General features: G+C 44.7%; 1 protein-coding gene across 8 annotated transcripts in view; it reads right to left on the bottom strand.

Moving 5' to 3' along the window:
* rcbtb1 (regulator of chromosome condensation (RCC1) and BTB (POZ) domain containing protein 1) overlaps positions 1–27,470 on the bottom strand; it is a 96,105-nt gene that overhangs the window by 11,348 nt on the left and 57,287 nt on the right. For 7 of the 8 annotated variants that reach the window (XM_086006417.1, XM_086006414.1, XM_086006416.1 and 4 more), the window contains exons 4-7: positions 25,981–26,147; positions 24,326–24,484; positions 21,367–21,474; positions 14,672–14,814 (exon numbers count right to left, since the gene is read on the bottom strand). In XM_086006417.1, the coding sequence (XP_085862543.1) occupies positions 14,672–14,814; positions 21,367–21,474; positions 24,326–24,484; positions 25,981–26,147 (577 nt within the window). The remainder of the gene's footprint in view (positions 1–14,671; positions 14,815–21,366; positions 21,475–24,325; positions 24,485–25,980; positions 26,148–27,470) is intronic. The other variant, XM_086006420.1, reaches the window with a different exon arrangement.

Genomic DNA, 27,470 nt, shown 5'->3' with positions numbered 1-27,470 from the left:
GCTTTCTCAACCTGTCCTGCCACCTTCAATGATTTGTGCACGCATACCCCTAGGTCTCTCTGTTTGTGCACCCCCTTCAGGATTGTACCATTTAGTTTATATGTCACTTCACACTTTTCTGCGTTAAATTTCATCTGCCACGTGTCCGCCTATTTCACCAGCCTGTCTATCACTCTCCTCCTCACTGTTCACTATACAGGTAGACTACCCTTTATCCGGACTTCCGAAAACCAAAACCCTCTAAAAACCGAAGGTTTTTTCGTTCAGCGTAAGTCGTGCGTACGACTTACGCTGAACGAAAAAACCTTCGGTTTTTAGAGGGTTCCGGTTGCGGAAGTTCGGATAAAGGGTAAGTCGTGCGCACGACCCCCCGCCGACCCCCCCCAGCCCCGACAACCGCCGACCCAGCCAGCCCCGACAACCGCCGACCCCCCCGCCGACCCCCCCCGCGTACCCCGCCGACCCCGACTGACTTACGCTGAGCGTCAGCGTAAGCCGTGCGCACGACCCCCCGCCGACCCCCGCCGACCCACCTTCCGAAATCCGAAATTCTCCTTTATCCGAAACTCGGCTGGTCCCGAGGTTTTCGGATAAAGGATAGTCTACCTGTACTTCCAAGTTTTGTGTTATCTCCAAATTTTGAAATTGTGCCCTGTACACCCAAGTCCAAGTCATTACAGGTAATATATATCAAGAAAAGCAGTGGTTCTAGAACTGACCCCTGGGGAGCACCACTGTATACCTTCCTCCAGCCCGAAAAACAACCGTTCACCACTACTCTCTGTTTCCTATCACTTAGCCAATTCTGTATCCATGCTGCCACTGTCCCTTTTATTCCATGGGCTTCAACTTTGCTGGCGAGCCTATTATGTGGCACTTTGTCGAATGCCTTTTGGAAATCCATGTACACGACGTCAACTGCATTACCCTCTCTGTTACCTCATCAAAGAACTCAATCAAGTTAGTTAAACACGATTTGCCTTTAACAAATCTGTGCTGGTTTTCCTCAATTAATCCACACTTGTCCAAGTGACTGGTTAATTTTGTCCCTGATTACTGTTTCTAAAAGCTTCCCCACTACCGAGGTTAAACTGCCTGGCCTGTAGTTGCTGGGTTTATCTTTACACCCTTTTTTGAACAATGGTGTAACATTTGCAATTCGCCAGTCCTCTGCCACCACCTCCGTATCTAAGGAAGATTGGAATATTATGGCCAGTACCTCCGCGATTTCCTCCCTCAATTCCCTCAGCATCCTAGGATGCATCCCATCCGCTCCTGGTGACTTATCTACTTTAAGCACAGCCAGCCTTTCTAATACCTCCTCCATCAATTTTTATCCCATCAAGTATCTCCACTACCTCCTCCTTTACTATTTCTATGGCAGTATCCTCTTCCTTGGTGAAGACAGATGCAAAATACTCATTTAGTACCTGAAATAAAGAGTAGCTTGCCTTTCAAAAGCTAGGCTTTATTAACCTTAAAAAACCAGCAGTACATGTTAAGCACCCAGTCTCAACCAAGCTGTAGAGAACTGAATTTAAGATGGCCACCACAGGTCACATGGAATCAACTAACCTTCACATACATACAGTGTAAACCCATCTTAGACCATCCTATATTCTCTCTTAGTTTGACCCCCCTAATACCTTACTATTTCTTACTTTAGTGCTCTCTGCCTCTCCCAATCCTTTGAGCACTTTATTTCCCCTTTCTAATGTTACATCCTGGTGTAATGATTCTATTGTGGGTTTTTCACCTACCCAACTTGTTTCGTGCATAATTTAAGACGACTAATTTCCTTCTCCAACTTCCCCTGATGAAAATGGGTGCATGTAGCTCTTCTCTAAGTTGTCATTCTTCTGTCACTGTTGCTGGAAATAATGAAGTGGTGATTTGAGGAATGCATACCTTGCTTTGCATGTGATTGTATATCTTGTACACATCATCAATGTGCACAGGCAAACAAACGATAAATGGTAAATTCAGTTGTTAAATTATGACATAATTTATTCTATGCACAGTGACAATTGGGTTGGAGCTGTGTGTATTGTGAACCCAACCATTTGTGTTAACTATTTTAACCATGGTCTTGGTTGCTGCTAACTTAAAAAAAAAAAAACTTTCCTCCTGTTCTGATACACTCATTTCTCATGAGCAGGTAAACATTTTTATTTTTGGATTGTGACACTTGCTGCTGGCTTGTTTTGTTTTTTATTTGAAGAATATGTTTATGCTGTATGCCACACAATATATAGGACTGTCAAATGTCCCTTCGCCACCTCCAAGTCAACACCATTCAGGACAAAACAATCCGTCCCCCAGTTTAAACATCCACTCCCTTCGCTACCATCATCAGGTGACGAAAAACTCGGTCAACGAGGTAGATTTTAAGGAGTGTCTTAGAGGAGGAGAGAGAGGCAGAGGGGTTTTGGGAGGGAATTCCAGAGTTTAGGACCCAGGCAACTGAAGGCACGGCCACCAATTAAAATCGGGGATGCACAAGAGGCCCAAATTGGAGGAGTGCCATGATCTCGGAGTGTGGTAGGGCTGGAGGAGGTTATGTTCCGGAAAGAATAACGGTCAAAAACAGAGTGAGGCCAGCCTGCGAGTGAAGCAATAACAGGGCCACTGATCCACCTCCTGCTCCTATTTCTTATGTTCTTATGTCAGTAATCGGTTAGTGAGTCCGGAAGTAAAGGTCAGCAAGGGGTCGGGAAAAAAAATAGCAACTCATGATTTCTATACCAAATCTCATGATTTTTAAGAGTTTGTCTCCTGATTTATGAAGCGGTGGGGTTGGTAATACTGCAGATGTTATACTAACAGATCTATAATTTCCTGGTTTCTCTCTCACCTTTCTTAAGTAATGAAGGTAAATTTGCAATTTTTCAATCTAAAGGGAAAATTCCTGAATCGAGAGAGCTTTGGGAGATTATGGCTGAAGTATCTGCAATTGCCTCATCTACTTCCTTTAAAACCCTGGGGTGGAAATCATCAGGTTCTGGGGATTTGCCAGTCTTTAGTGCCATTATTTTTTCTAATACGCCTTCCTCGCTTACATTAATTTTAGTGAGTTCCAGTCCTTGATTCATTATTAGTTTCCCTGGAATGTCAGGTGTATTATCCTCTTCCTGTACTGTGAAGACTGATATAAAGTAACTTTTAACAAGGCTACCATTTCCTTATTTTCATTTGTAATAGAATGGAGATCCTAGAATTCCCAGTGTCACCAGGTCCCAGGGGATCCCCCCTGCCCAGTGTCACCAGACCCCTGGAATCTCAGTGGTGTCCAATGCTGCCAGACCCCAGGAGCCCTCCATTAGTGCTGCCAGGCCCTGGGGCCACCCTTCCTTCAAAGCTTCCAGACACTGGGACCACCCTTCCAGTGTCGCTAGAGCTCAGCTCCTCATTCCCCAGTCTGCTCAGGCCCCAGATGCCCTACCCAGTTAGCCATCCCCATCCCCATATTTCATCCCCCATTCTGTCAAGTCATATTCTGCTTCCCCAGTAGTACCAAATCCCTGATGTCTCCCTTGCTGGCCATCCTCTCCCCAAAGTTGAACCCCAAGACCTGCCAAACCCCATGACCCCTCCTTCCCATGGATGCTAAATTCAGGGATCCTCCTCTGTGCCTCAAAACCTTAGGACCCTCTTTACAATCCCCAGGCTAACCCCCCCTCCCCTTCAGTGCTGGTAAATAGGTACCTGCATCACATCCGGTGCATCTTCCATACGGTCTTGCTCTGTATTCTGGGCTTTAGAAAAGGCAAGAATAAAAATGACAGTGTATTTGCAACACCAAAGTTCTGATTGGTCCACTTGGATAACAAGACCAGATTTCTGAATGGTCCCCTTGGAGGACAAGACACGCCCAGCAGTTTGTCTGGAATGTATAATTAGATCCTGCCTGCCTGAGTAATCAAGTACTTTGCAATGTTTAATTTGATCCATTCATTCTGACTGCCAGGCTCCAGACAGAGCTCATTGTACTGCTTTCAGAGAATAGACAGAGCTCACCCTCACGGGTTAAGACCTTCTCTCCGCCCCCCTAACAAGTTCCTGACCCTCTCCAACAAATTCCTGACCTTCTCTCCCCCCCACCCCCGTAGATGGGGCTTTGTGTGGGGGGTCACGGATTGTTAACAGGTTTATTGGGTATGAAGTGAATAGTGAAAGTGTCATGATTTCCAGATTTCATCCAGTCCAATGATGTCACTTGCCGCACATGCTTTCCAAGAAATCAATCAGGTCTAGGGGGAGGAGCGGGAGAACGTGGTGCGGGTGTAAAGGGGGTGGGGTTGGAATAACATGATCCATGTCTAACAGAGGGGGGGAGGGGAGAACGTGATCAGTCTTCCCATCTGGATCGTTCTCATTCTCATCCCCCCCCCCTTTAGATCTGGATCACGTTCTTCCCCCATCCCCACTATTCTCTCCGTGCTCTTCTCCCCCCAATCCCAATTTCCTGACCTTCTCTCCCCTCAAGCTCCTGACCTCCTCTCCCCCCTCGAGCTCCTGACCTCCTCTCCCCACTTTGAGCTCCTCTCCTCTCCTTCGATCCCCTCTCCTCTCTCACCCACTCGCCTCTCCCCCTTTGATTCGATCCCCTCTCCTCTTCCCCTCCCTTCGATGCCCTCTCCACCCCCCAACCCGATCCCCTGACCTTCTCCGCACGGAGCTGAGGAAAGCGTGGCGTTGCAGGCTGCAGCCGCCGCACCATTGGGTACTGCATGTGCGACCGGATCGAGTGTGCATGCGCAGTACCAAACGGGCGCACATGCGCATGGAGAGTCAAAAAAACTGCAAATAATCACTCCGAATAAAAATTCAATAAATATGTAAAGGAACATGCAATGACAATCAATTTCTGATTCACAATTTTCTCAATCTAGTTACTAACCAGTATGCATCAGCTTTTCTTTTTTTTTTTTAAAGTAGCAATCAATACATTCCCTGTTTTAGCGCAGAGTTTACTCAATATACCTACTACTCTGGAGAGGGGACATGCCTTTCTAATTTTGTTTTGCATAAGTTTTAAGGGTAAATGTAGTGCTCCTTCATCTCAGCTCAATATCAAGTGTGGGCCAAAGAACTGACACTGCCGTTGTAGATTATCTAACTCACTCCCTGCTGCTGAGAGTGCAGGGTTGCTAAATGTACCCTTCAGTTCTATATTCATGCCACCTTGTACTGCACTCATATCCCAAGTTAAATAATCTGTTTGGATCTACTTTACTCATTTCCAATAGCATTTTAAAAACATGGCTCATGTCTCCTCCCCATCCTTTCTCTGAAGTGAAATAGTTCAATTTTGCCAAATACATCAATATCACCCTTCTGTGAAACTTAGCCAAAGCACTATCCCTTTGAGGGTATGGGGCCTAAATTGAAAATGTGGCTTCATCAACAAGGTTAACTAGGCGGTTTTATATTGCGGCAAAAGTCCTTAAAATGCATCAGAGTACATGGGTAGCCTCATTTGCAGATTCACGTTGAGTACTTTCTCCAAGTTATATTTTGCTTAGGGTTTCTGTTGTGTATGTACCTTTAAGAGAATAACTGGTCTCAGACTGCAGTACCGGCAGTGACCACCCCTGTATAAAAGGCGCTCGAGAACCTCTGTTTGTTAGTTTTTCACTATTGACTTCCACCAGTAAAGACTTGTTTGTTTTCACTCCTGCTGGTCCGTGTCTCAATCATTCACGGACTTAACACTGGCGACGAGTAAGAAACGAACTTACCTGCAACTCGGCAGCACCTCAGACGACGTTGTTGAAGGTCGGAGCCAGAAGAAAGAAAAAAAAAATTGAGTCCAAAGAAACTCGAGAAACGGGCGTCGACCGTCAATCATCGGTTTGAAAACTTGCAGGAGAGACTGTCAAGAGCCAGGTTCGGTTCACCAGTCTGTGGTTTCCCAGCTAGTCGGGCTGGTGGCAGGTAGTGCTCTGATCCTTCCTGGGCTGCGGCGGGCTGAAGCTCGATCGGGTGGCTTGTCAACGGGGCCGGGCAGCGAGTCAGGAGGCAAAGAGAGAGAGAGGGGGACGGGCAGCGTTCGGACCTAAGAAGAGGGAGGGAAGTGTCCCAGAGGGTCCGCTCCACGACGGGAAAATAATAAAAGAAAAAGAATCAATATTTAACACGCAAGAAACCGTGGAAAGCAGCGCTAACAACAACGGGGAAGAAGGCAAAGCGCGGGAGGCGCCATTTTGTTAAATCGGGGAAGAAGGCAAAGCGCGGGAGGCGCCATTTTAGATTTGCAAGATGCCGAAGACTGGCTGTATCACTGCTTTTGATAATACATTAGAGGACTGGACCACGTATGTGGAAAGAGTCGAGGTATATTTCGAGGCAAACGAAATAGCGGAGGGGAGAAAGGCATCGATATTGCTAAACTTAATGGGCGCTAGAACGTACGGCCTATTGCGGGACCTGATTACTCCAGCCAAACCGAAGGCGAAGAGTTTTAACGAAATTGTTGCTGTCCTACAGGAACACTTAAACCCTGCACCGCTGTTGATAGCAGAAAGATTTAAATTCCACAGGAGAACTCAGCACAAAGATGAGAGCAATGCTGAGTATCTTACGGAACTACGCAAGCTATCAAAGCACTGCCAGTTCGGAGCAGGACTGGCAGATACCCTACGGGACAAATTTGTCTGTGGACTCCTGAGTGAAGGAACACAGAAGAAGTTACTCTCAGAAAAAGAGCTGACGCCAGATAAGGCTTTCAGTGTGGCAGTATCGTATGAAGCAGCAGCCAGGGGAGCTGCAGAAATTCAACAAAAACCACAGGAATACGGCACCCACGAAATGACACGGGGATTTGCAAAATGTTATCGCTGCGGCAGAACTAACCATGACCAGAAGGACTGCTGGTCCAAAGACAAAATATGCAGACGATGCGGGAAGATTGGACACATTGCACGAGTTTGCAGGTCTGGGAAGAAGACCAGCGACAACAAAAAGGCTACTAAGGAATCGTACAAGAAAGTACAAAAGATGACGGACAGTAGTTCCGAAGACCAGATGAGCGATAGTGAATCAGAGAACAGGAGACTAAGCTGTCTCAAACTTCACAATGTAATCGCAAAAGAGGATCACTGAACCATTTGGGTCACCCTCACGATAGCAGGGTCCCAAGTTAAAATGGAATTGGATACAGGATCAGCGCTAACCGTCATGAATCGACGAGACTACGAGCGGCTATTTTCACACATACCCTTGAGAGAGACATCCATCGTCTTGACGACATATACGGGGCAAAAAGTATACCCCAGAGGAAAAATAAGGGTGCCTGTCGAATACAACGGCAAGAAAATACGGAAATTGTATCTCTACATACTGCCAAATGGTGGACCACCGTTATTGGGACGGGAATGGATCAGGAAGATAAACTTAGATTGGCATTCCATTCATGCAATGACGGTGGACGGTAAAAAAGATGAAGACGTCACTCCTGGACGATTGTCAACAATCTTAGCTAACGCCAAAGAGGTATTTCAACAAGAACTGGGCACGCTTAAAGGCGTAACCGCCTCGATAAAAATAGAAGAGAATGCAGTTCCCAAGTTTTTCAAAGCAAGACCGGTACCATATGCAATTCGCCCAGCCGTTGAGGCAGAGCTGGAGAATCTAGAGAAGGCGGGCGTGTTGTCTAAGGTCGACTGGAGCGAGTGGGCGACACCCATCGTTCCGGTCATGAAGAAAACGTTAAGCAATAAGTCCGGAGAGCCAAGGAAGGTTCGCATCTGTGGGGATTTCAAGGTGACGGTGAACCCTGTCTTTCACACAGTACAATATCCTCTTCCAAGGATAGAAGACATCTTCACCTCACTGTCTGGAGGGAAGCGCTTTACAAAAATTGACCTAGCACAAGCATATTTGCAGATGGAGGTTGAAGAGTCCTCTAGGAAGTATCTCACGATAAACACTCACAAAGGTCTTTACCAGTATCATCGATTGGTATTCGGAGTAGCATCGGCTCCGGCGATATGGCAAAGAGCGATGGAACAAGTCCTGCAAGGGATTCCGGGGACTCAGTGTTACTTGGACGACATCCTTGTAACAGGTGAAGATGACAGTGAACACCTTAACAACCTAGAACAGGTGCTCACTAGGCTACGGGAACATGGGCTGCGAGCCAACCGCCCCAAGTGCGAATTTTTTAAGAAACAGATATCATATTGTGGCCATGTGATTGATGAAGAGGGGTTACATAAGTCCCCTGACAAAATTGAAGCGGTTGTTAAGGCCCCAGCGCCTGAAAATGTGTCGCAACTGAGGTCATTCCTCGGGTTGGTGAATTACTATCATAAGTTTTTGCCGAATTTGTCGACAATTCTGCACCCACTGAACGCCCTGCTACGAACGGGGGTAGCATGGAAATGGAACGATGATTGTAAGCGTGCTTTTCAGAAGAGTAAGGACTTAATCACTTCAAAGGAAGTATTGGCTCACTACAACCCAGCACTGCCAATCAGGCTGGCGTGTGATGCGTCTCCCTACGGCATTGGGGCGGTACTGTCACATAAATTCCTTGACGGTTTAGAGAGGCCGATAGCTTTTGCGTCACGCTCGTTAACTTCTGCCGAGCGTAACTACGCCCAGATTGACAGAGAGGCCCTCAGCCTAGTGTGGGGGGTGAAGAAGTTCAATCACTATCTGCACGGTCAAAAATTTACTCTACTAACCGATCATCAACCTCTTGTCTCCATTTTCAACCCTCAGAAGGGCGTACCGATAATGACGGCACAACGGCTGCAGAGATGGTCCCTTTTCCTAGGGGCACACCAATATGACATCGGGTACAAAGGAACTAAACAGCATGGAAATGCTGATGGATTGTCACGTCTACCGTTGCCGACGGTGGAAGAAGACGACCTTGCAGTGGATCCAATGGAGTTATTCCACTTGACCATAGTCGAATGTCTCCCTGTGACGAATGCAAACATAGAAAAGGAAACACGGAATGACCCGACACTATCACGGGTCTATGATTTAACGGTGAAGGGATGGCCAGCACATGGCGAACCACTGCTGCCAGCATTCTCGCCGAGAAGAGAACAGCTGTCAGTGTGCAGAGGAACCTTGATGTGTGGATCCAGAGTAGTAATTCCACCTAAGTTGACGGATAGAGTGCTCAATGAGCTTCACGAGGGTCATCTGGGTGGGGTAAAAATGAAGAACTTAGCCAGAGCGTTTGTGTGGTGGCCAGGAATCGATAGAGAAATCGAAGAGATGACTAAGAGCTGTGCAGGATGCCAGAAGGTCCAAAACGCCCCACCACAAGCTCCTCTGCATCCATGGGAGTGGCCCTCATCTCCATGGCAACGGGTGCACATTGATTTTGCTGGTCCCTTCATGGACTCGATGTTTTTAATTGCGGTGGATGCACATTCAAAGTGGCCAGAGGTAATAAAAATGTCCTCAACCACCACGGAAAAAACTATCACAGTTTTGCGAACCATATTCGCCAGGAATGGGCTGCCTGAACAGATTTGCTCTGACAATGGACCACAGTGTGTGTCTGAAGAGTTCCGGAGGTTCTTAAAGAACAATGGCATTAAGCATTACACATCCGCCCCATATCATCCAGCCACTAATGGATTGGCCGAGAGGTTTGTCCAAACATTCAAGAAGGCTATCAAGGCAATGTGTAATGAAGATATACCCCTACAACACAAGGTGGACAACTTCTTGTTTGCCTACCGGAATGCGACACATGCGGTTACCAACCAAACTCCAGCCATGATGTTCTTCAATCGAAGACTACGATGCCGCTTGGATTTGGTTAAGCCAAACGTCCGAAGAGATGTGGAGAACAGGCAGTTTCAGAATATGAATGAAAGGCCGACCAGGAGTTTTAAGATAGGTCAACCAGTTTTGGCCCGGGACTACCGCACTGAGAAATGGCAGCCAGGAACGATTTGTACACGACAAGGACCTCTCATGTATACCGTGGACGTTGGGGAGAGCATGGTAAGACGCCATGCTGACCAGATTCTAGAGTCACTGGAAAACGTCAACTCCACACCACGATCTGATACACCTGGTAATGAAATTGACGTTCCAATTGCAGCTACCGCAGAACCGGTAATATTGGAAGCAGATGAACCAAACAAAGACATTGATCCCGACGCAACATTGCCCGAAGAACCTGATACCCCAAAGAGGCGTTATCCAGACAGAATCAGGAAGCCTCCTCAAAGACTGAACTTATAATTGCTTAAACTTAACCAATGTATCTAGCAACAGTAATTGTGATTGTAATTCTTTATCATTTAGTTGTTAAATGAATGTTATGTACTGTTTATCTAAAAGGGGAGGAATTGTTGTGTATGTACCTTTAAGAGAATAACTGGTCTCAGACTGCAGTACCGGCAGTGACCACCCCTGTATAAAAGGCGCTAGAGAGCCTCTGTTTGTTAGTTTTTCACTATTGACTTCCACCAGTAAAGACTTGTTTGTTTTCACTCCTGCTGGTCCGTGTCTCAATCATTCACGGACTTAACAGTTTCCTGCCTTCATAATCTGGTTCCTCCTTCAACAACAACAACTACATTAGTAAAAGGTTTAAGGAGGGAATTCCAGAGCTTAGGGTCTAGACGGCTGAAGGCACAGCTGCCAATAGTGGGGTGAAGGAAGTCAAGCTGCACAAGAGGCCAGCATTGGAGCAACGCAGAGTTCTCAGAGGGTTGGAGGAGGTTACAGAGATAGGGAGGGGGGAGGCCATGGAGGGATTGAATTCGCAGATAAGAATTTTAAATTTGAGGCACTGCTGGACCACAACGCAAAGAATGTCTTCACATCTACCATGTTGTTCTGTGGGTCTGCCTGGTCTTTATGCTTCTTCTTCAAAAAGAGGCGTGTGTGTGACCTGTTCCCACACTACCATCAATGCCCCGGAGCCTGCTGCCAGGAATGCTAAGTACCATCTCAGTACAGCACTGCTGATCATCTCTCTAACATGATACCTCAATCTCCAATCAACACAGCTCTGATCGGGGATTGAGTGAAGTGGGGATCAAACGACGCTCCCAATCCCTGGCAGTGAGAGCTAGCAGTCTAACGTGCACGGTCACCACACTGCCCTTTCTTGCCATCATTTGTTAAAAGAAAGAAAACACAGAAGAGGTAGATTATTTTATATTTACCATTTCAAACATCCTGCTTTACATACAAAAAACACACGGAAAATGGCAGGCAGGCAAAGACCTACTGGCCCATCCAGCGTATCTCATGTAGTTGCGATGCCTTGTGCATCACGATACAGTCACTCCCCACCCCATTCAAAGCCATGGAATCTCCTGGGAGAGGCAAAAACAGATAAAAAGCCAGGTCAATGAGGGGGAAACAAATATGGAACATTCCTCTCTGACCTCCTGAGGCAATCAAAACTAGTCCAAGAGATCACTCTGGCCCTGATTAATGTGATAACTTTGCTATACATCCATGTGCTGTCTGTAAATTGAATATTTGTTGAGGTACTAAAATGTGAACAACAGGGGGCAATGCGATCGATTCCTGGGAAACGCTCTGCTGTTTGGCACCCCACTGTTTGGATGTTCATCCAAAGCAAATGTGGTTTACAAGGGATGTTGTGAGAACATCTGTCCTGTGCTTTTATGTTCTAAGATATCATGTTTCGCACTTTTCAACTAAGCAAAGGCAAATTTACCAAATCAAACAAATCGCCCACAAGATACACAAATACCTTCAATTAAAGCAACACTTTTTGACAAAACAGTTTAAAAAAATATTTCATCCGTGGATGTGGGTGGTGCTGGCTAGGTTGCATTTATTGATCCTCCTGAGTTGGTGATGGGCCTTCTCCTTGAATTTGATTTTAAAAAGGTGGTGGGGAGGAAATAGGAACAGGAGTCGGCTATTCCGCCCCTCGAGCTTATTCCTCCATTCCGCCTCTCGAGCTTATTCCTCCATTCAGTTAGATCATGGCTGATCTGTATCTTAACTCCATCTACCTGCCAACTACCCTTACCAAACAAAAATCTATCAATCTTAAGTGTTGAAATTTTCAATTGACCCAGCCTCAACAGTTTTTTGGAGAGTTCCAGATTTCCACTATCCTTTGTGTGAAGAAGTGCTTCCAGACCTCTCCTATGAGCGGCCTAGCTGTAATTTTAAGGTTATGCCCCCTTGTTCTGGACTCACCACCACCACCCCCCCTCCCACCAGAGGAAATAGTTTCTCTCTATCTAACCTATCAAATCCTTTAATCATCTTAAACACCTCAATTAGATCACTCCTTAATCTTCTATCCTTATAGGAACATAGGAACAGGAGTCGGCCGTTCAACCCCTTGAGCCTGTTCTGCCATTCAATTACATCATGCCTGATCTGTGACCTAACTCCACATACTCGGCTTTGTCACATATCCCTTAATACCTTTGGTTAACAAAAATCTATCAATCTCAGATTTAAAATTAACAATTGACCCAGCATCAATTGCCGTTTGCAGAGTTCCAAACTTCTACCACCCTTTGCGTGTAGAAGTGTTTCCTGACTTCACTCCTGAAAGGCATGGCTCTAATTTTTAGGCTATGTTCCCTAGTCCTAGACCAGCAGAAATAATTTCTCTCTATCTACCCCATCAGTTCCCCATAATATCTTGAAAACCTGTACTTGAGGGATTACAAGCCTAGTCTATGCAACCTGTCCTCATAATTTAGCTCCTCCCTTAAAAGGGAGAATTGAATTCAAAAGACGTAACATCAGACAGCAAACCATTTCACTCGCCCAGATTTGCAGCTTGCGTGGTCTATATTCTGGGTGTTATTCTGCTCATTGAGTAAGGCTGGAACTTATTTACCTCACCACCTTTATAAACAGGAAGCTTTGAAATCCTCACCCTCATTTACAAATTCCTCCATGGCCTGACTGCATCCCACCTCTGCAACCTCCTCCAGCTCCACATCCCATACTCTCCTGATGCTGGCCCACAATACGCCCCTCTCTCTGCACCACTATCAGTGACACAGGCTTCAGTCATTATGGCCCTGGCCTCTGGAAGTCTCCTCTGAAAAAACCTCCATCATGACAGATTTATCTCCACTTTCCAAAAAAAAAGTCTCTTCAAACAGCAGTGAGATAAATGACTACTGTTTTAGTGCTATTGGTTGAGCAATAAATATTGGCCAAGACACTGGGGAGAACTCCCCCACTCTTCTTCAAATAGTGCTGTGGGATCATTTACGTCCACCCAAGAGGGCAGATGGGGCCTTGGTTTAACGTCTCATCTGAAAGTCGGCACCTCCAACAGTGCAGCACTCCCTCAGTACTGTACTGGACCATCAGCCTGGATTTTGTGCTCTGGTCTCTGGAGTGGGACTTGAACCCACGACTTTCCGACTAGTGCTACTAACTGAGCCAAGGATGACACCCCTCAGCTCTCCTACTCAGTGTCTGTTCCCCTCCCCTATGTGAAGCACCTTGGGATGTTATACTACATTATAAGGTGCTACACAAGTGCATGTTGCTGTTACTGATGAAAGTATGATGTTTAGGGTATCAGGATCTCCTTCCTGACAACACGTTTCCTTAGCTGGGAGAGCGAAAAGATTAGATAATCAGGATACCATTCCGCCCCTTGGAGATAAACAGACTTTTCAGTTTGTTTATAACCACAGATGTGTAAAGTTGTAAATTTACTTAGTCTTTTAAACATGCAAAGTGAAAAAATTCTGAACTATATGTGCTAAAAAGGAGAATTACAAAAAGTTTATCGTACTTAGTTTTCAAACATCAGAGGCAAGCATTCACCCCAATGTACTGTAACCTGCTGATAACCAAACTTCCAGCAAATGTGCTTTACATGGTGGCAATAGTGTACACACAGAATATTTTAAACACTGACACTGGACTACAAAAAGGTAAATATTTTAATACAAGGTGAACAATGTGCAGCTTATTCCAGTACAAACCAGAGGACAGGGAACATGGTGCAGAGATATTGGTCACTAGATAGGTGGTAAAGTGATCTTAATTATACTGAGGATTAATTTGAGTCTTTAGGTCATAGAAGGTTAAGGGGAGTTTTAATAGAGGTGTTCAAAATTACATGGGGACAAATCGCAGAATGTAGCTACTCCTACACAGCTCGCTGGGTTTCTGATATACTGAGCGAGCTCGCTATTTACCAAATTAAGTTTAGCTTCAAATTATATCCAGATATATGGGGTGTACATTAATCAACCACTGGTCATATAACTGATGAGGTAGTGCATTGATTATTACATTAAAGATATCAACTTAGAATCACCCAGCACAGAAGGAGGCCATTCGGCCCATTGTGCCTATGCCGGCTCTTTGAAGGAGTTATCCAATTAGTCCCACCCCGCAACCCTCTTCCCCCCCCCCCCCACCCTGCTCTTTCCTATAGCCCTGCAAATTTTTCCTTTTCAAGTACAAATCCAATTCCTTTTTGAAAGTTACTATTGAATTTGCTTCCACCACCTTTTCAGGCAGTGCATTTCAGATCATAACAACTCGCTGCGGAAAATAATTTTTTTCTAATCTCCCCCTGGTTCTTTTACCAACTTCTTGTGTGTTAAGCAGCAAGGTGAAGTAAGGTTTCTGGGCAGTTCTGTTACACACAGGCAGCTAATTCTACAAACTGAATTAATTGTTATGCGTCAGCAAAAAGCAACATTACCTTTCTTTCTCCAGAATGATCAGCACCGGGACCAGCTGGTTGGTTTTATTCCCAAGACCCAGCTGCCCGGCTGTATTAGCTCCCCAGGCATATAGCAAGCCCTCATCTGTTAGTGCGAGTGTGTGAGCGTAACCACAGGCAATCTGTAAGCAGAGTAACGTCCATCAGCCACAATAAACCCCAAGAACACATTCTACAAAATACTGACTGCGTTTAAATACAGAATACTGATCAACATTCAGGAGCTTACGGGAGGGATGAAGTATAATCTTGAAACCACACAGATGTTAAGCTGATCATAATAATAATACGACTGGAAAAATAATTTAAACTTTTACCTTCGGATTTCACATATTGTTATCCTCCCGACACGAGAGTAAAAGCAGGAATGGGAATCAGTGAAAAGTGTTTTAATTAATATAAAACTTTTGGAAAACGAGAGATGGCTCCTCTCTAACACTGATCAAGGGTGATAACTATTGCTTATATTCCCTCCGTTACTGGATGCAGGCACAGCCTGACGCACATTTTCAATTGAATAGTGTTACAGAGCATAAGCAGGCTATCTTCAGGCATTACCTGCCGTAAACCACAGATTGGCCCCAGTCACCACTACCATCAGTGCTAAATGAATCCCCCCCGTTCTGGGCTTGAGGGTCTATCAAAATTGGACGCGAACTCAGCAAGCAATAAAGCCCAACAAACTCTCACAGAGCAAAGTGAAATCAAGTAGCTATGAAGTTAATTTTTGCACTAGTTTAAATATTAGATTAATTGCAATCCCTACATATGACTACAATATATATATAACACAATGTTTTCTACCTTCGGTTCTAAATAACGCACCTGCTGGGCAATAACTTTTCATTATAAACCACTTGTTTGGACTCAAGGGCATAAGAGCTCCTATCTTATTGGAGATGTTTCAAATTTCCGAGGCCACCTGATAGTTTAGGTCTTCAGACTCTGCAGAGAGCCACTCATCTGATGTCTGTAATCCCACAGGGAACACCACAGATTAACATCCCTTCTGGCCCTGGATTATAACCAAGGCAGAAGCTTCAAATACATAACGAATCAGGTCTCTACCGAGTCAGAAGACATGGAACAGTGGAGCTCTGTGATGAATTGTCCCTCAACCTCTCCTTTAATATGGTCAACTACACCATCCTCCGCCATGTGACTGTCCTCTCGTGCTTCCACTCCTACCTGTCTGAACACAAGCATCAATGATTTCTCTTTCTGCCTCTGTGCAGTCGCCTCCAGATCTATCCTTGGCCTCTTCTCTTCCTCATCTACATGCTGCCCCTCAGTGAGGTGCTGCACTGACACAGAGTCAGCTTCTACATACAGGAAACTCTCGATTTACCGGCACCTAAATAACTGGAAATCTCTGTTAACCGGCAAAATGCAGGAGTAGGTTCAGGTAAGTTTTACTTCATATTAGTGGCCGTTCCTGGATCTGTGGCTGTGTAATCGGGGTTCCTGCAGCTGTTGCTAAGCAACAGGGATGCTTGGATCTTGTGGCCGGGGTTCCTGCACCTGTTGCTAAGCAACAGGGAAGCCTGGATTTGTTGCTCTGTACGGAGCTCTCGTACCTTTTACTATACCTCTCTGTAATCTGGACTTTTTGATAAACCGGCACCACGCCGGTCCCGTTGGTGCCGGATAAAAAAAAGTTTCCTGTATATGGTGGCAACACCCAGCTCTACTTCTCCAGCACTGACCCTGACCCCTCTGGCCACCTCTGCGCTGCCAGATGACCTGTTCCACATCAAGTCGTGGATAAATCAAAATTTCCTCCAAAGCCTTGCCACAACACCCTTCCTTTGCCACAAATTCCATCCACCTTATTTGGACTGAGCCAGGCTTTGGACATCTTGGCAAATCCTATTCATCACGGAGACTGCTTATTTCCACCTACATATCATCTGCTTTCACACCTGCCGTGACCAAAATCCTTATGCAGACTTTTGTCAGCTCTAGACTTGGGAACATCACCTCCAAGTTCCCCTCAAAGTCGCACACCATCTGGAATTAGTCAGTCATATATCCTCATTCCTTCATCATAACTGGGTCAAAATCTTGGAATTCCCTATCTAACACCATTGTGGGAACACAAGAACTGCAGTGGCTCAAGAAGGCCCACCACCACCTTCTCAGGGTAACTAGGGATGGGCAGTAAATGCCAGCCTTGCCCATATCCCGAGAACCAAAATAAGACAATTTCTACAACACCCTCCTTGCTGGTCTCCCACCCTCCACCCGACGCAAACTCCAGCTTGTTGAATACTCAGCTGGCCACATCCTGCCCCACACTCAAGGGGATCTTATATCCCACTCCTGCACCCTTCAGTCCTCTGACTCTTGCCTCTTGTACATCTGCCTTGCCTTCAGCCACCTTGGCCCTATGCTCTGGAATTCCCTCCCTATATCACACTAGCTCTCCACGTTTAAAACAAACATTCTCAAAACTCATCTTTTTGACCATGCTTTCGGTCATCTAACTGTTCTGTTATCCCTTTATGTATTTTACTTTCTTCCCCTCTAAAACCCCTTAGAATATTTTCTACATTAAAGGCACTATATAAGTGGAAACTACTTTTACTTGTCTATTAGTTCCATGAAGAAGGTTATTACATAGAGTTTACAGCACAGAAACAGGTTATTCGACTCAACTGGTCTGTGCTGCTGTTTATGTCCACACGAGTGACATCAGTACAAGTGACATCAAAACCAAGAGTGATATTACAGTGAGGAACCTATTGGATGAAGTGTGCTCCAACTCTTATCAACATACAGGGAGATGCGGGATTGTTGTTGAACATAGTACTTACAGCACAGAAACAGGCCATTCGGCCCAACAGGTCTATGCTCCACATGAGCCTCCTCCCAACATTACTTCATCTAACCCTATCAGCATAGCCAGCAGGTCAGGCAGCATCAGTGGAGAGAGAAACAGAGTTAATGGGCCAGTAATTCCGGTCCCAACGCGCGAGTACGGACGGTGTACTCACGCGTGGGCCCGTTGGAAGTGCCGGATTTCAGCATGCACAGCGCATGCGCGGGAAACCGGCATTTCCTCTCCATCGAACCAAGGGGTTAAGAGGTCCAATGCGTGCGCGCAGAACTCTGCGCGCACGCGTTGAACTTCCTTCTTTTTGACAGGTTTGCGCGTGTGCAAGGGCCTGAACTTTTTAGAAATGAAAAAAGGAGGCGTAAAGAGTGGATTCTTGAAGGTAAGTGGTCTATTATTTAAAATTATTACATTTTTTCCACAGATTCATTGTTTATAAGGACTTTACAGTAAGGTAAGTTTATTTTTAGACCCGATTTCGTAAAAAATTATTTTTTTCAAAAATTTTATTAATTGTTTTAAATCGTTTTTTAAAGTTATTTATAGTTTATTTAATTATTGGGATGTTTTTTAAAATTTTAATTAAAGTTAAACTAGTCTGTTGGACGCCCGTACTTTTCATGAGTTTGACAGTCTTTACTATCAAACTCATGAATGCGTTTCCCCTCCCCTGATTGGCTGCACAGTGCTCACCTGATCCCAGCCGGCCCATTGCACTAACTACGCCGCTGGATCAGGTAAGCACATCGCGCCGACAGCTGAACCGGGCCAGTGACAGGAAATGCAAGCAGGCCCGGGCTTCAGATGTCGGCGCGCAGGGTGAGTGCACATCGGGGGCTTGCACGCGCGGCAAGCACCCGATCCTAATTTCTGGCCCAATGTTTCAGGTCGATGGCCTTTTGTCAGAACTGGAAAAAGTTAGAGATGTAACAGATTTTAAGCAGGTGCAGGGGCAGGGAAAGGGGGGAGGGGAGGAAAGAACAAAAAGAAAGGTCTTTGATAGGGCAGAAGGCAAAGGAGATTAAGTGACAAAAAGTATGATGGTACAAAGCAAAAGGAGATGTAATGGGACATGCAAAAAAACAAAAGATGAGTCCAGAAGAGGTGTAAATGGGAATGGCAGAATCATCAACAGCTGCCATGTGGCAAAATAGGGGCAGAGGTTATAGTCTGAAATTGTTGAACTCGCTGTTGAGTCCAGGAGGCTGTAAAGTGCCTAACAGAAAGGTGAGGGGCTGTTCCTCGAGCTTACGTTGAGCTTCGTTGGATTAGGCACTGCACACTTACTGAGAGGGATTGTGAACTTCAGCCTGACCATGTCTTGTAGCTAACTTAACATAAATGCTTTTAAAATAGTGTAAACAAGGGATTTGCCTGTCGTAGACAATCAGTGCTTTAAGTAGAAAACACTATTGATCGGGAATATAAATTCCCTTGTGCCAATTACTAACATTCTGGTTGGTGCACTTTACACCACAAGAGGAGCTGAATAAGTGTTTTATTCAGCTCAAGATCTGCTTTCCAAGCATGAAACGTGACAGAACATTTATTACCAACTTTGGTACATAATTATTGCATTAAGATGTAGGTTGTTAAAAATGCTACAATGAAACATCTCTCAGACCCAATTTCAAATTAGCCTATGGGCTAAGCAGAAAAGGATTGTGCCAAGACTTACTTTGGCGAAAGGTCATCGACCTGAAATGTTAACTCGGTTTCTCTCTCCACAGATGCTGCCTGACCTGCTGAGTATTTCCAGCACTTTCTGTTTTTCGTTTACTTTGAGAAATGTTATTCAATTAATTTACAATGCTAAATGAAATCATATATTGGAACATCTTCACTACCTGAGCACAGGTTCCACTGTAGTGAAATGTACAGCTATAAGTACACTATAAAAAAAAGTCTTATTTGAATAGCAGCATTTGCCTCATGGGCCTATGTTTCTATAGGCATCAAGGGGTATGGGGAGAGAGCGGGAATATGGTATTGAGATAGAGGATCAGCCATGATCATATTGAATGGCGGAGCAGGCTCGAAGGACCGAATGGCCTACTCCTGCTCCTATTTTTCTATGTTTTCTATGTTTCTATGAAGCTGTAAAACGGAGATGAATTAAAATTCGTAAGCTTTCAGAAATTAGATCAAAATATCAACCTCTGCTGTGCAGAAAATGCACCTGAATAAAATAAAGTTTATAATAAACCCAGCACGAGGCAGGCTCAGTCTTTTAAATAAGACAGACGTGGTCGGCAGTGGTCAAAATTGGAACAGTGAGCGACACAAGCATATCTTCTGGAAAGAGTGATGACAGTGGAAACCATTCCCGGCGTATTCCAAAATGTCAGGTGCCACCGCCACCGTATATTCTCCTTCCCACAAGGGAGGCAGGATGACAATGGAAACCAATCAAGCTTTTGGGAAACTAAAGCTGCTGCAGCTCCACAGCAACATTTCAGGCCCCTGTTTTTTTATTCCGCTCATTTTCAACAAAATAAAGGACTGAGGAGTTCAGACAGGTGGAAGTCAGTTGGCAAGTTTAGGGAAAACCAAAAAAAACTCCAAAGAGGAGGAATCGGCCAATATGATGAAGAATGAATGTTTGAAGATACGCTAATGGGGCAACACATCAACTTTTAATTAAAACATTTTGGGACAAATTTACTGGAGTACACATCTGCAAACAGAAGTGGTGCAGAGAATGTTGCAGTGATGCGTATTGATCTAAAGGTATGCAATTGGAACCACTAAAAACTGGCCAATCATTCGTGGTACTAAAAGGACCGGTCAAAAATATTTTAATATGGTCATGAGGCAAAGCCACTAAGAGACTCTCAGTGACTTGTACAATTGCTTTTAATCATGTTTATTACCTTTTAATGTTGGCTCTGGTTAAACAGAGCCAGATCGACAAAATCGCGATCTGACGCGATGACGTCATCACGTGGGTCATGTGACGTCCCAACGGCGGGAAACGTGATGACGTGAGAGGTAGAGGGTGTTTTCCAGCCAGTCCTCGTGTGGAGGGATAGTGAATAAACCTGTTTAGAGCTGCTCCTGCATTTTCTTGTTTTGTAAAGTTTTAGTACATTAAACTCAGTTTGTTAACTACTAGTGAGTTTATAGATTCTTTGCTAGGAGTGCAGAGACTCCTACAGTCACAATTTAACACATTACTAACTGCAAGGCTCTATTGTTAAAACTCATGTTTGCCATGAGAAATGGTTTAAAAGCACGACAAAAATGTCAACTTTTCAATTAATTTTACATGCTATTTACGAAAACAAGTCAATTTTTGTTCTTTATCTCCATTTCAAAACAAAGATTTTTTTTGCAGTTCACATTTGAATTTAATTCAATGTCTATCATCATCCAGGGAAGATGATGGTTAAATAATAGGACAAATGTACAACTGGAGCTGATTGACTTGATTCGTTCTGGGGACTAAAGTTGAAATAAACACACAATTCAAAGCCAAAATGTTTTCAAACTATGACATACCGTTTAACCTTGTATCAAGAAAAAGCAAGCTGCATTAATTCATTTTACCACACTTGCTAACTTGTAAAGCTACTGTGTTTAAAACACAATTGTATATGAATTGCAATGTCCCTAAACGAATGACCTGTTGCGTGATTTTAAAACTATCCCACTTTACGGGAAGCAATGCAATATATCAATATGCAACTAATCTTTCAGGCTGTTTCATAACTGCATAACATAATTTAACAGACTGACTTGGAATCCAGTCATGCCACAGTAGGCAAACAAAGTTAATCTGCTTTCCATAAAAAACAAAGCAGCTCACGGTCAGGAGAGGTTATACACGACTACCTACCTGAAGGACACAAACTCCTTGTAATGCAGTCAACCTGCAAGGAGTAAGGTGGTTTCCACTGATCCCTGTTCCCAGTTGACCGCTGCCATTGTAACCCCAACTATACACCTGTAATATAGAAGGCAAACATATAGAATCATACAGTACTGAAGGAGGCCATTCAGCCCATCGTGCTTGTGCCGGCTCTTTGAAAGAGCTATCCAATTAGTCCCACTCCCCTGCTCTTTCCCTTAAATTCTCTTAATCTTCTCTCTCATTCTTTTGCCAATTATCCTAAACTTGTGTCCTCTGCTAACCGACGCTCCTGCCAGTGGAAACAGTTCCTCCCCATCTACTCCATTAAACTATCCTCATAATTTTGAACACCTCTAATAAATCTCCCCATAATTTTCTCTGCTTTAAGGAGTACAATCCCAGCTTCTCCAGTATCTTCCACACATCTGTAACTATCCACTGCCTGAACAAATCCCCCTTGAAAAAATTGAGTCGATGACAGTCAAGTGGTCATTCAAAAGGAATAACATCAAAGTGTACACAAAAAGATTAATTTTGTACAGCTCCGTTGTCGGCACAGAGCCCCGTTCGCGGTGAGCATGCAGGTGGAGATGGGACGACACCACCACTGCCCCATTGTTCTGACCCACACTGGCCACTGCGATGGCAGTGAAGCTTTACAAAACTACACTCATACCGATTTCTGTAAAGAGCAAAAAGGAGAACGTCTTTCATGTCCTCGGGATATCCCAAAGCGCTCCACAGTAAATGTATTACTTTTGAAGCGGAGTCATTGTTTTGTAGGCAAACGCAGCAGTCAATTTGTGCACAGCAAGGTCCCACAGAAACAGAAAATTAGATAAATGACCAGTTAATCTGGTTTTGACAGTGTTGGTTGAAGGATGAATGTCAGCCCAGATACTGGAAGATCTCTCTCAGCACTGCACCGAAGTACGGGCTGAAGTCGTTGAGTGAGGTTTGAACCCACAACCTTCTGACTCCGAGGCAAGCGCGCTATGCTAACACTGAGACAAGCAGAGTCCAATGCATAGCTGGTAAATCAAAGTTACATCGCTGGCTGGATATTGAACAAATCTTTGTAGCATAGGAGCTCTCTGCATTCATACAGCCGGTTTATAAGGTAGGCGAGAGCAGGATTCTCTAAGTTTAAAACATTCAGGAGGGTGCTTTCTCACCTCAAATAGATTTAACTTTGGTAACATCACTCTGCATTGTACAGAGACACTGGAACAAAATATTAATCGTTTGTCCATGATGCAAAACTATTCAAGATAACAAGCAAGAAGTTACATTCAAAGCGCAAAGTTTCATTGGTAAACTGCTCAAGCTTCACACTCACAATTTGGAAAGTAACCAGAACCTTTAAATAAATTCAAAAAGACTTTCATTTTATATAGCACCTTTCGCGACCTCAGGATGTCCGACAGCGTTTTACAGCAAATGAAGGACTTCTGAAGTGAGTCACTAGTGTAATGTAGGACATGCGGCAGTGTAACACTGTCATGGTAAACCTGACGGAATTTAAAAGTGACCAAATGTACCGACAAGCTTTGAGGCAAGAGACTGCTTGGCTGAAACATGATGTGTTGACACTTTTCCTTCGAAAGATAAGCTTTTGAAAATTCTGTGAGAACTGTGAGTCAACACCTGCAGATGTGAAAAACAATGACTCTGTTTGGATGTCTGGCCTTTGTTAATCAACGTCAAAACAGATAGGGAGAGAGAGTAAACAACATTATCCAGAGTTTGGGACATGAATGCTGTGGGCGAGTTGCCAAGTTTTGGGGTATAAGTGTTATTGGACACTGACATTCGGGGCTATAGTCGATGGTGACCTGGTCAGTTGCCAGTTAAAGTCAGTCATACATCTATCATCGTTGAATTAACCTCTCATAGTATGTACAGTATGAGGTTTTGCTTATAATCACCTGAGCTTAAAGTAAATGAGTTTAGATGCTTGCTTGTGATAAGTACATGAATTGAGTACAGTTTGTATTCTGGTAATTACTTTCCGCAGGCAGCGGAAGGAGCGCACGTCAACCCAAGCACCCAACCCACCCGCCCCCTTCAGCCACTGTCTGCCCCACCTGTGACAGAGACTGTAGGTCCCGCATTGGACTCATCAGTCACCTGAGAACTCATTTTTAATGTGGAAGCAAGTCCTCCTCGGTTCCGAGGGACTGCCCAAGAAGAAGAGAATCACTTGTAACCTCTTGTTGATTTTTAAGTAAAAGAAGTTTCACAGATTCATTGGGTTTTGTGTTGTCTGTTCCACGAGTCTGAACTCTATAAACTGTCGGACTATCAGAGTGTCTTACAGCAGACAATTTGGAGAAAGCCAGCTCCCACAAACAGCAATGTGATAATGACCAGATAATCTGTTTTAGGTGTTGGTTGAGGGATAAATATTGGCCAGGACACCGGAGAGAACATCCCTGCTCTTTTCAAATAGTGCCATAGGATCTTTTACGCCCACCTGAGAGAGTAGACGTTTAACATCTCATCGGAAAGACGGCATCTCCAACAGTGCAGCACTCCCTCAGTCGTGCACTGGAGTGTCAGCCTAGATTTTGTGCTCAAGTCTCTGGAGCAGGACTTAAACCCAGGACCTTCTGTCTCATAAAATCTTACAACCCACTAATTGTTCTGTACAGCATCTTAGCCCAGGCAGTTTTGTGTTCTACTGATTATGGACCTCCAGTTGAGAGAAAGCACCCTGGACTGCTCTTCATCCACGGGCACCATCGCTAATAACTCAGTAACTGAACTCAAGGGAAAACCAATACTGGTTTCACCCACCCAAGATAATACCGGTATGAAACCCAGGACTGAGGAGCAAAATTTCCACATCATTGTCAATCGCTGTGCCTTCATTACCCTTCCAGTAACACAAGCAAGGCAACAATGAATGTTGGCTAGCATATTGGGTCACAAGAAAAATTACCTCTCCATTGTCTGCTACAGCCATGGAGGATATCTGACCGCAGGCAATTGTGACAACCTTCTTGTTCTCCAAACAGTGTGTTACTCTCCGTGGTGTTGCCTGGCTTGCAGTAGATCCTGATCCAACTTGTCCACAGTTGTTGTAACCCCAGGAATAAACCTGTCACCAAAGCAAACGTAGAAGGGAGAACACTTAAAAAAATTTGTGCAAAAACAGCCATGTCATATCACCAAGTATAAAATGGAATTAACTCTACCAGGTGCAGCAGACTCGCAAACATGCAAACATCTTGGGACCAGAAGTTGCCATGTGTGAAATGCCTTAAACAATGCTTTAGCTTATGGTAACTAACGCAATGTTCTGTATATACATGTGCACTGTACTGTAGTACAGTACTTGAAAAGGGACATACTCAACAAAACTAAATGTAATCTATATCTACAACACTGCACACCATATATTCAGAGGTGTGTGTGTGTGTGTGTGTGAACATTTACTGCCAGGTCACAGGGTGAAGACACCTTTGTGCACAGGAAGTCATACCATTCCCAATAATGTATAGCAGTGGAACTTGACATTACTTTGGGGCAGGGTAGACATCGTGCTAGAATACTCTATGGGGCACCTAAGGATGTCAAGGCCTTGGCGAGGGTGCAGAGGAGATTTACTAGAATGATACCAGGGATGAGGGACTTCAGTTATGTGGAAAACCTAGAGAAGTTGGGATTATTCTTAGAGCAGAGAAGTTTAAGGGGAGATTTAATATGAAGGGGATTTGATATCAAAATTGTGACAGGTTTTGATAGAGTAAATAAGAAACTGTTTCCACTGGCAGGTGGGTTGGTAACTAGAGGACACAGATTTAAGATAATTGGTAAAACGGGAAATTTGGAGACACGAGGAGAATTTTTTTACGCAGCAAGTTATGATGATCTGGAATGCACTGCCTGAAAGGGTGGTGTAAGCAGATTCAATAGCAACATTCAAAAGGGAATTGGATACATACTTGAAAAGGAAAAATTGCAGGGTTATGGGGAAAAAGCAGGGGAGTGGGACTAATTGGACAGCTCTTTCAAAGAGCCGGCACAGGCACGATGGGCCGAATGGCCTCCTTCCGTGCTGTAAGATTGTATGAAAGGCAATTGTAAAGGAAATTTACTTCAAAACTGAAGCCCACTCAACTTTTCATTCTAATACCGACATTATGTTTTGCATTTTAAAAAGGTTGATTTTTACAGCTGTAAATGTATGTACAGGAAACTTTCGTTTATCCGGAGGTTAAATGTCCGAAAAGCTCTATCTACCGGCAAAATTCAGGAGCCATTTCCTATAAGTTTTTTTACTTCTCGTTGCTTTTTTTTTTCCAGTCAGGCTCTGCAAGGTCTAGCTGAAGCTGTTGCTTAGCTACAGAGACGCTTTTAAGCTGTGGCCGACTGTTTTGAAGCTGTTGCTAAGCAACAGGGTTTGTTGCTACACACGGAGCTCAAAAGCTCCGTATGTTTTAACATTAGCGCTGGTTTCTACGGCAGTTTTGATGGTACAGCACCAGCTCGGTCCCGTCAGTGCCGGATACCAGAAAGTTTCCTGTAAATAAAGCTACATTATCAAACGAATAATGGAGACTGTTAAAACATTGCACCAAGGTCAGCTCTCACCTCTCCTTCTGTTGTTAGAATCATAGAATGATTGGAGCCACAAGCTACCTCCACTGCCTTCTTGTTATAGAACATGCTAGAAACAAGGAAAGGCAATGAGCCCGGCCCAGTTGTTCCATTACCCAGCTGGCCATAGCTGTTGAGGCCCCAGGAATAGGTTTCTCCATCTGTAAAAGATGACAGTATTTTTTTGGATATGACTGATAAGCTCCAACAGCTACCTGAAGACCACAGCAACAGATCCTGGTCTTTACTGAAAATCCAGACACCTCTTTGTGTTCCAAACAGACAGCAGCCAGGCCCACTTTTGGGGAGGACAGGTCAATTTAAAGGCTTGTGAAGCTCCATCAGGGACTACCCTGAAAGATGATTGGTCCGAGTCAGCCACTCCCCATTCTTCATTTTCTTAGTGCAAAAATAAAAATTGCACACTTACATTGTTAAAACACTTACTTTTCTTGAGTGGAGACGGGGGGGGGGGGGGGGGCGGCAGGAATGGCAGCAACTAGCTGAGGAGACATGCTGAAGAACTGTGAACCATGGCAGGGACAAGAGTGCACTCCTTGGCGATTCCCGATTCCTGGAGCTGACCTACAGCATGAATGGAATCCCTCGCAGGCTGGGAGATTCCAGTTTCCATTGTTGCAATCAGATTATGACTCCAGCAATTAGCTGCCAACCCAAGACAAAGGGAGTGTCTCAGTGTATCGACACGAGACAAAGTGAGTGTCTCAGTGTATCGACACGAGACAAAGGGAGTGTCTCAGTGTATCGACACGAGACAAAGGGAGTGTCTCAGTGTATCGACACGAGACAAAGTGAGTGTCTCAGTGTATCGACACGAGACAAAGGGAGTGTCTCAGTGTATCGACACGAGACAAAGGGAGTGTCTCAGTGCAACGGCACGAGACAAAGTGAGTGTCTCAGTGTATCGACACGAGGCAAAGGGAGTGTCTCAGTGTATCGACACGAGGCAAAGGGAGTGTCTCAGTGTATCGACACGAGACAAAGGGAGTGTCTCAGTGCAACGGCACGAGACAAAGGGAGTGTCTCAGTGTATCGACACGAGACAAAGGGAGTGTCTCAGTGTATCGACACGAGACAAAGTGAGTGTCTCAGTGTATCGACACGAGACAAAGGGAGTGTCTCAGTGTATCGACACGAGACAAAGGGAGTGTCTCAGTGTATCGACACGAGACAAAGTGAGTGTCTCAGTGTATCGACACGAGACAAAGGGAGTGTCTCAGTGCAACGGCACGAGACAAAGGGAGTGTCTCAGTGCAACGGCACGAGACAAAGGGAGTGTCTCAGTGCAACGGCACGAGAGAAAGAGAGTGTCTCAGTGTATCGACACGAGACAAAGGGAGTGTCTCAGTGCAACGGCACGAGACAAAGTGAGTGTCTCAGTGTATCGACACGAGACAGTGAGTGTCTCAGTGAATCGACACGAGACAAAGGGAGTGTCTCAGTGTATCGACACGAGACAAAGG

The sequence above is a fragment of the Somniosus microcephalus genome, chromosome 14 (assembly GCF_052327205.1).
Source record: "Somniosus microcephalus isolate GS21.2 chromosome 14, FLI_Smic_1.0, whole genome shotgun sequence".
NCBI classification, from domain to species: Eukaryota; Metazoa; Chordata; class Chondrichthyes; order Squaliformes; family Somniosidae; genus Somniosus; species Somniosus microcephalus.
This window is presented reverse-complemented; position numbering and strand designations above follow the sequence as displayed.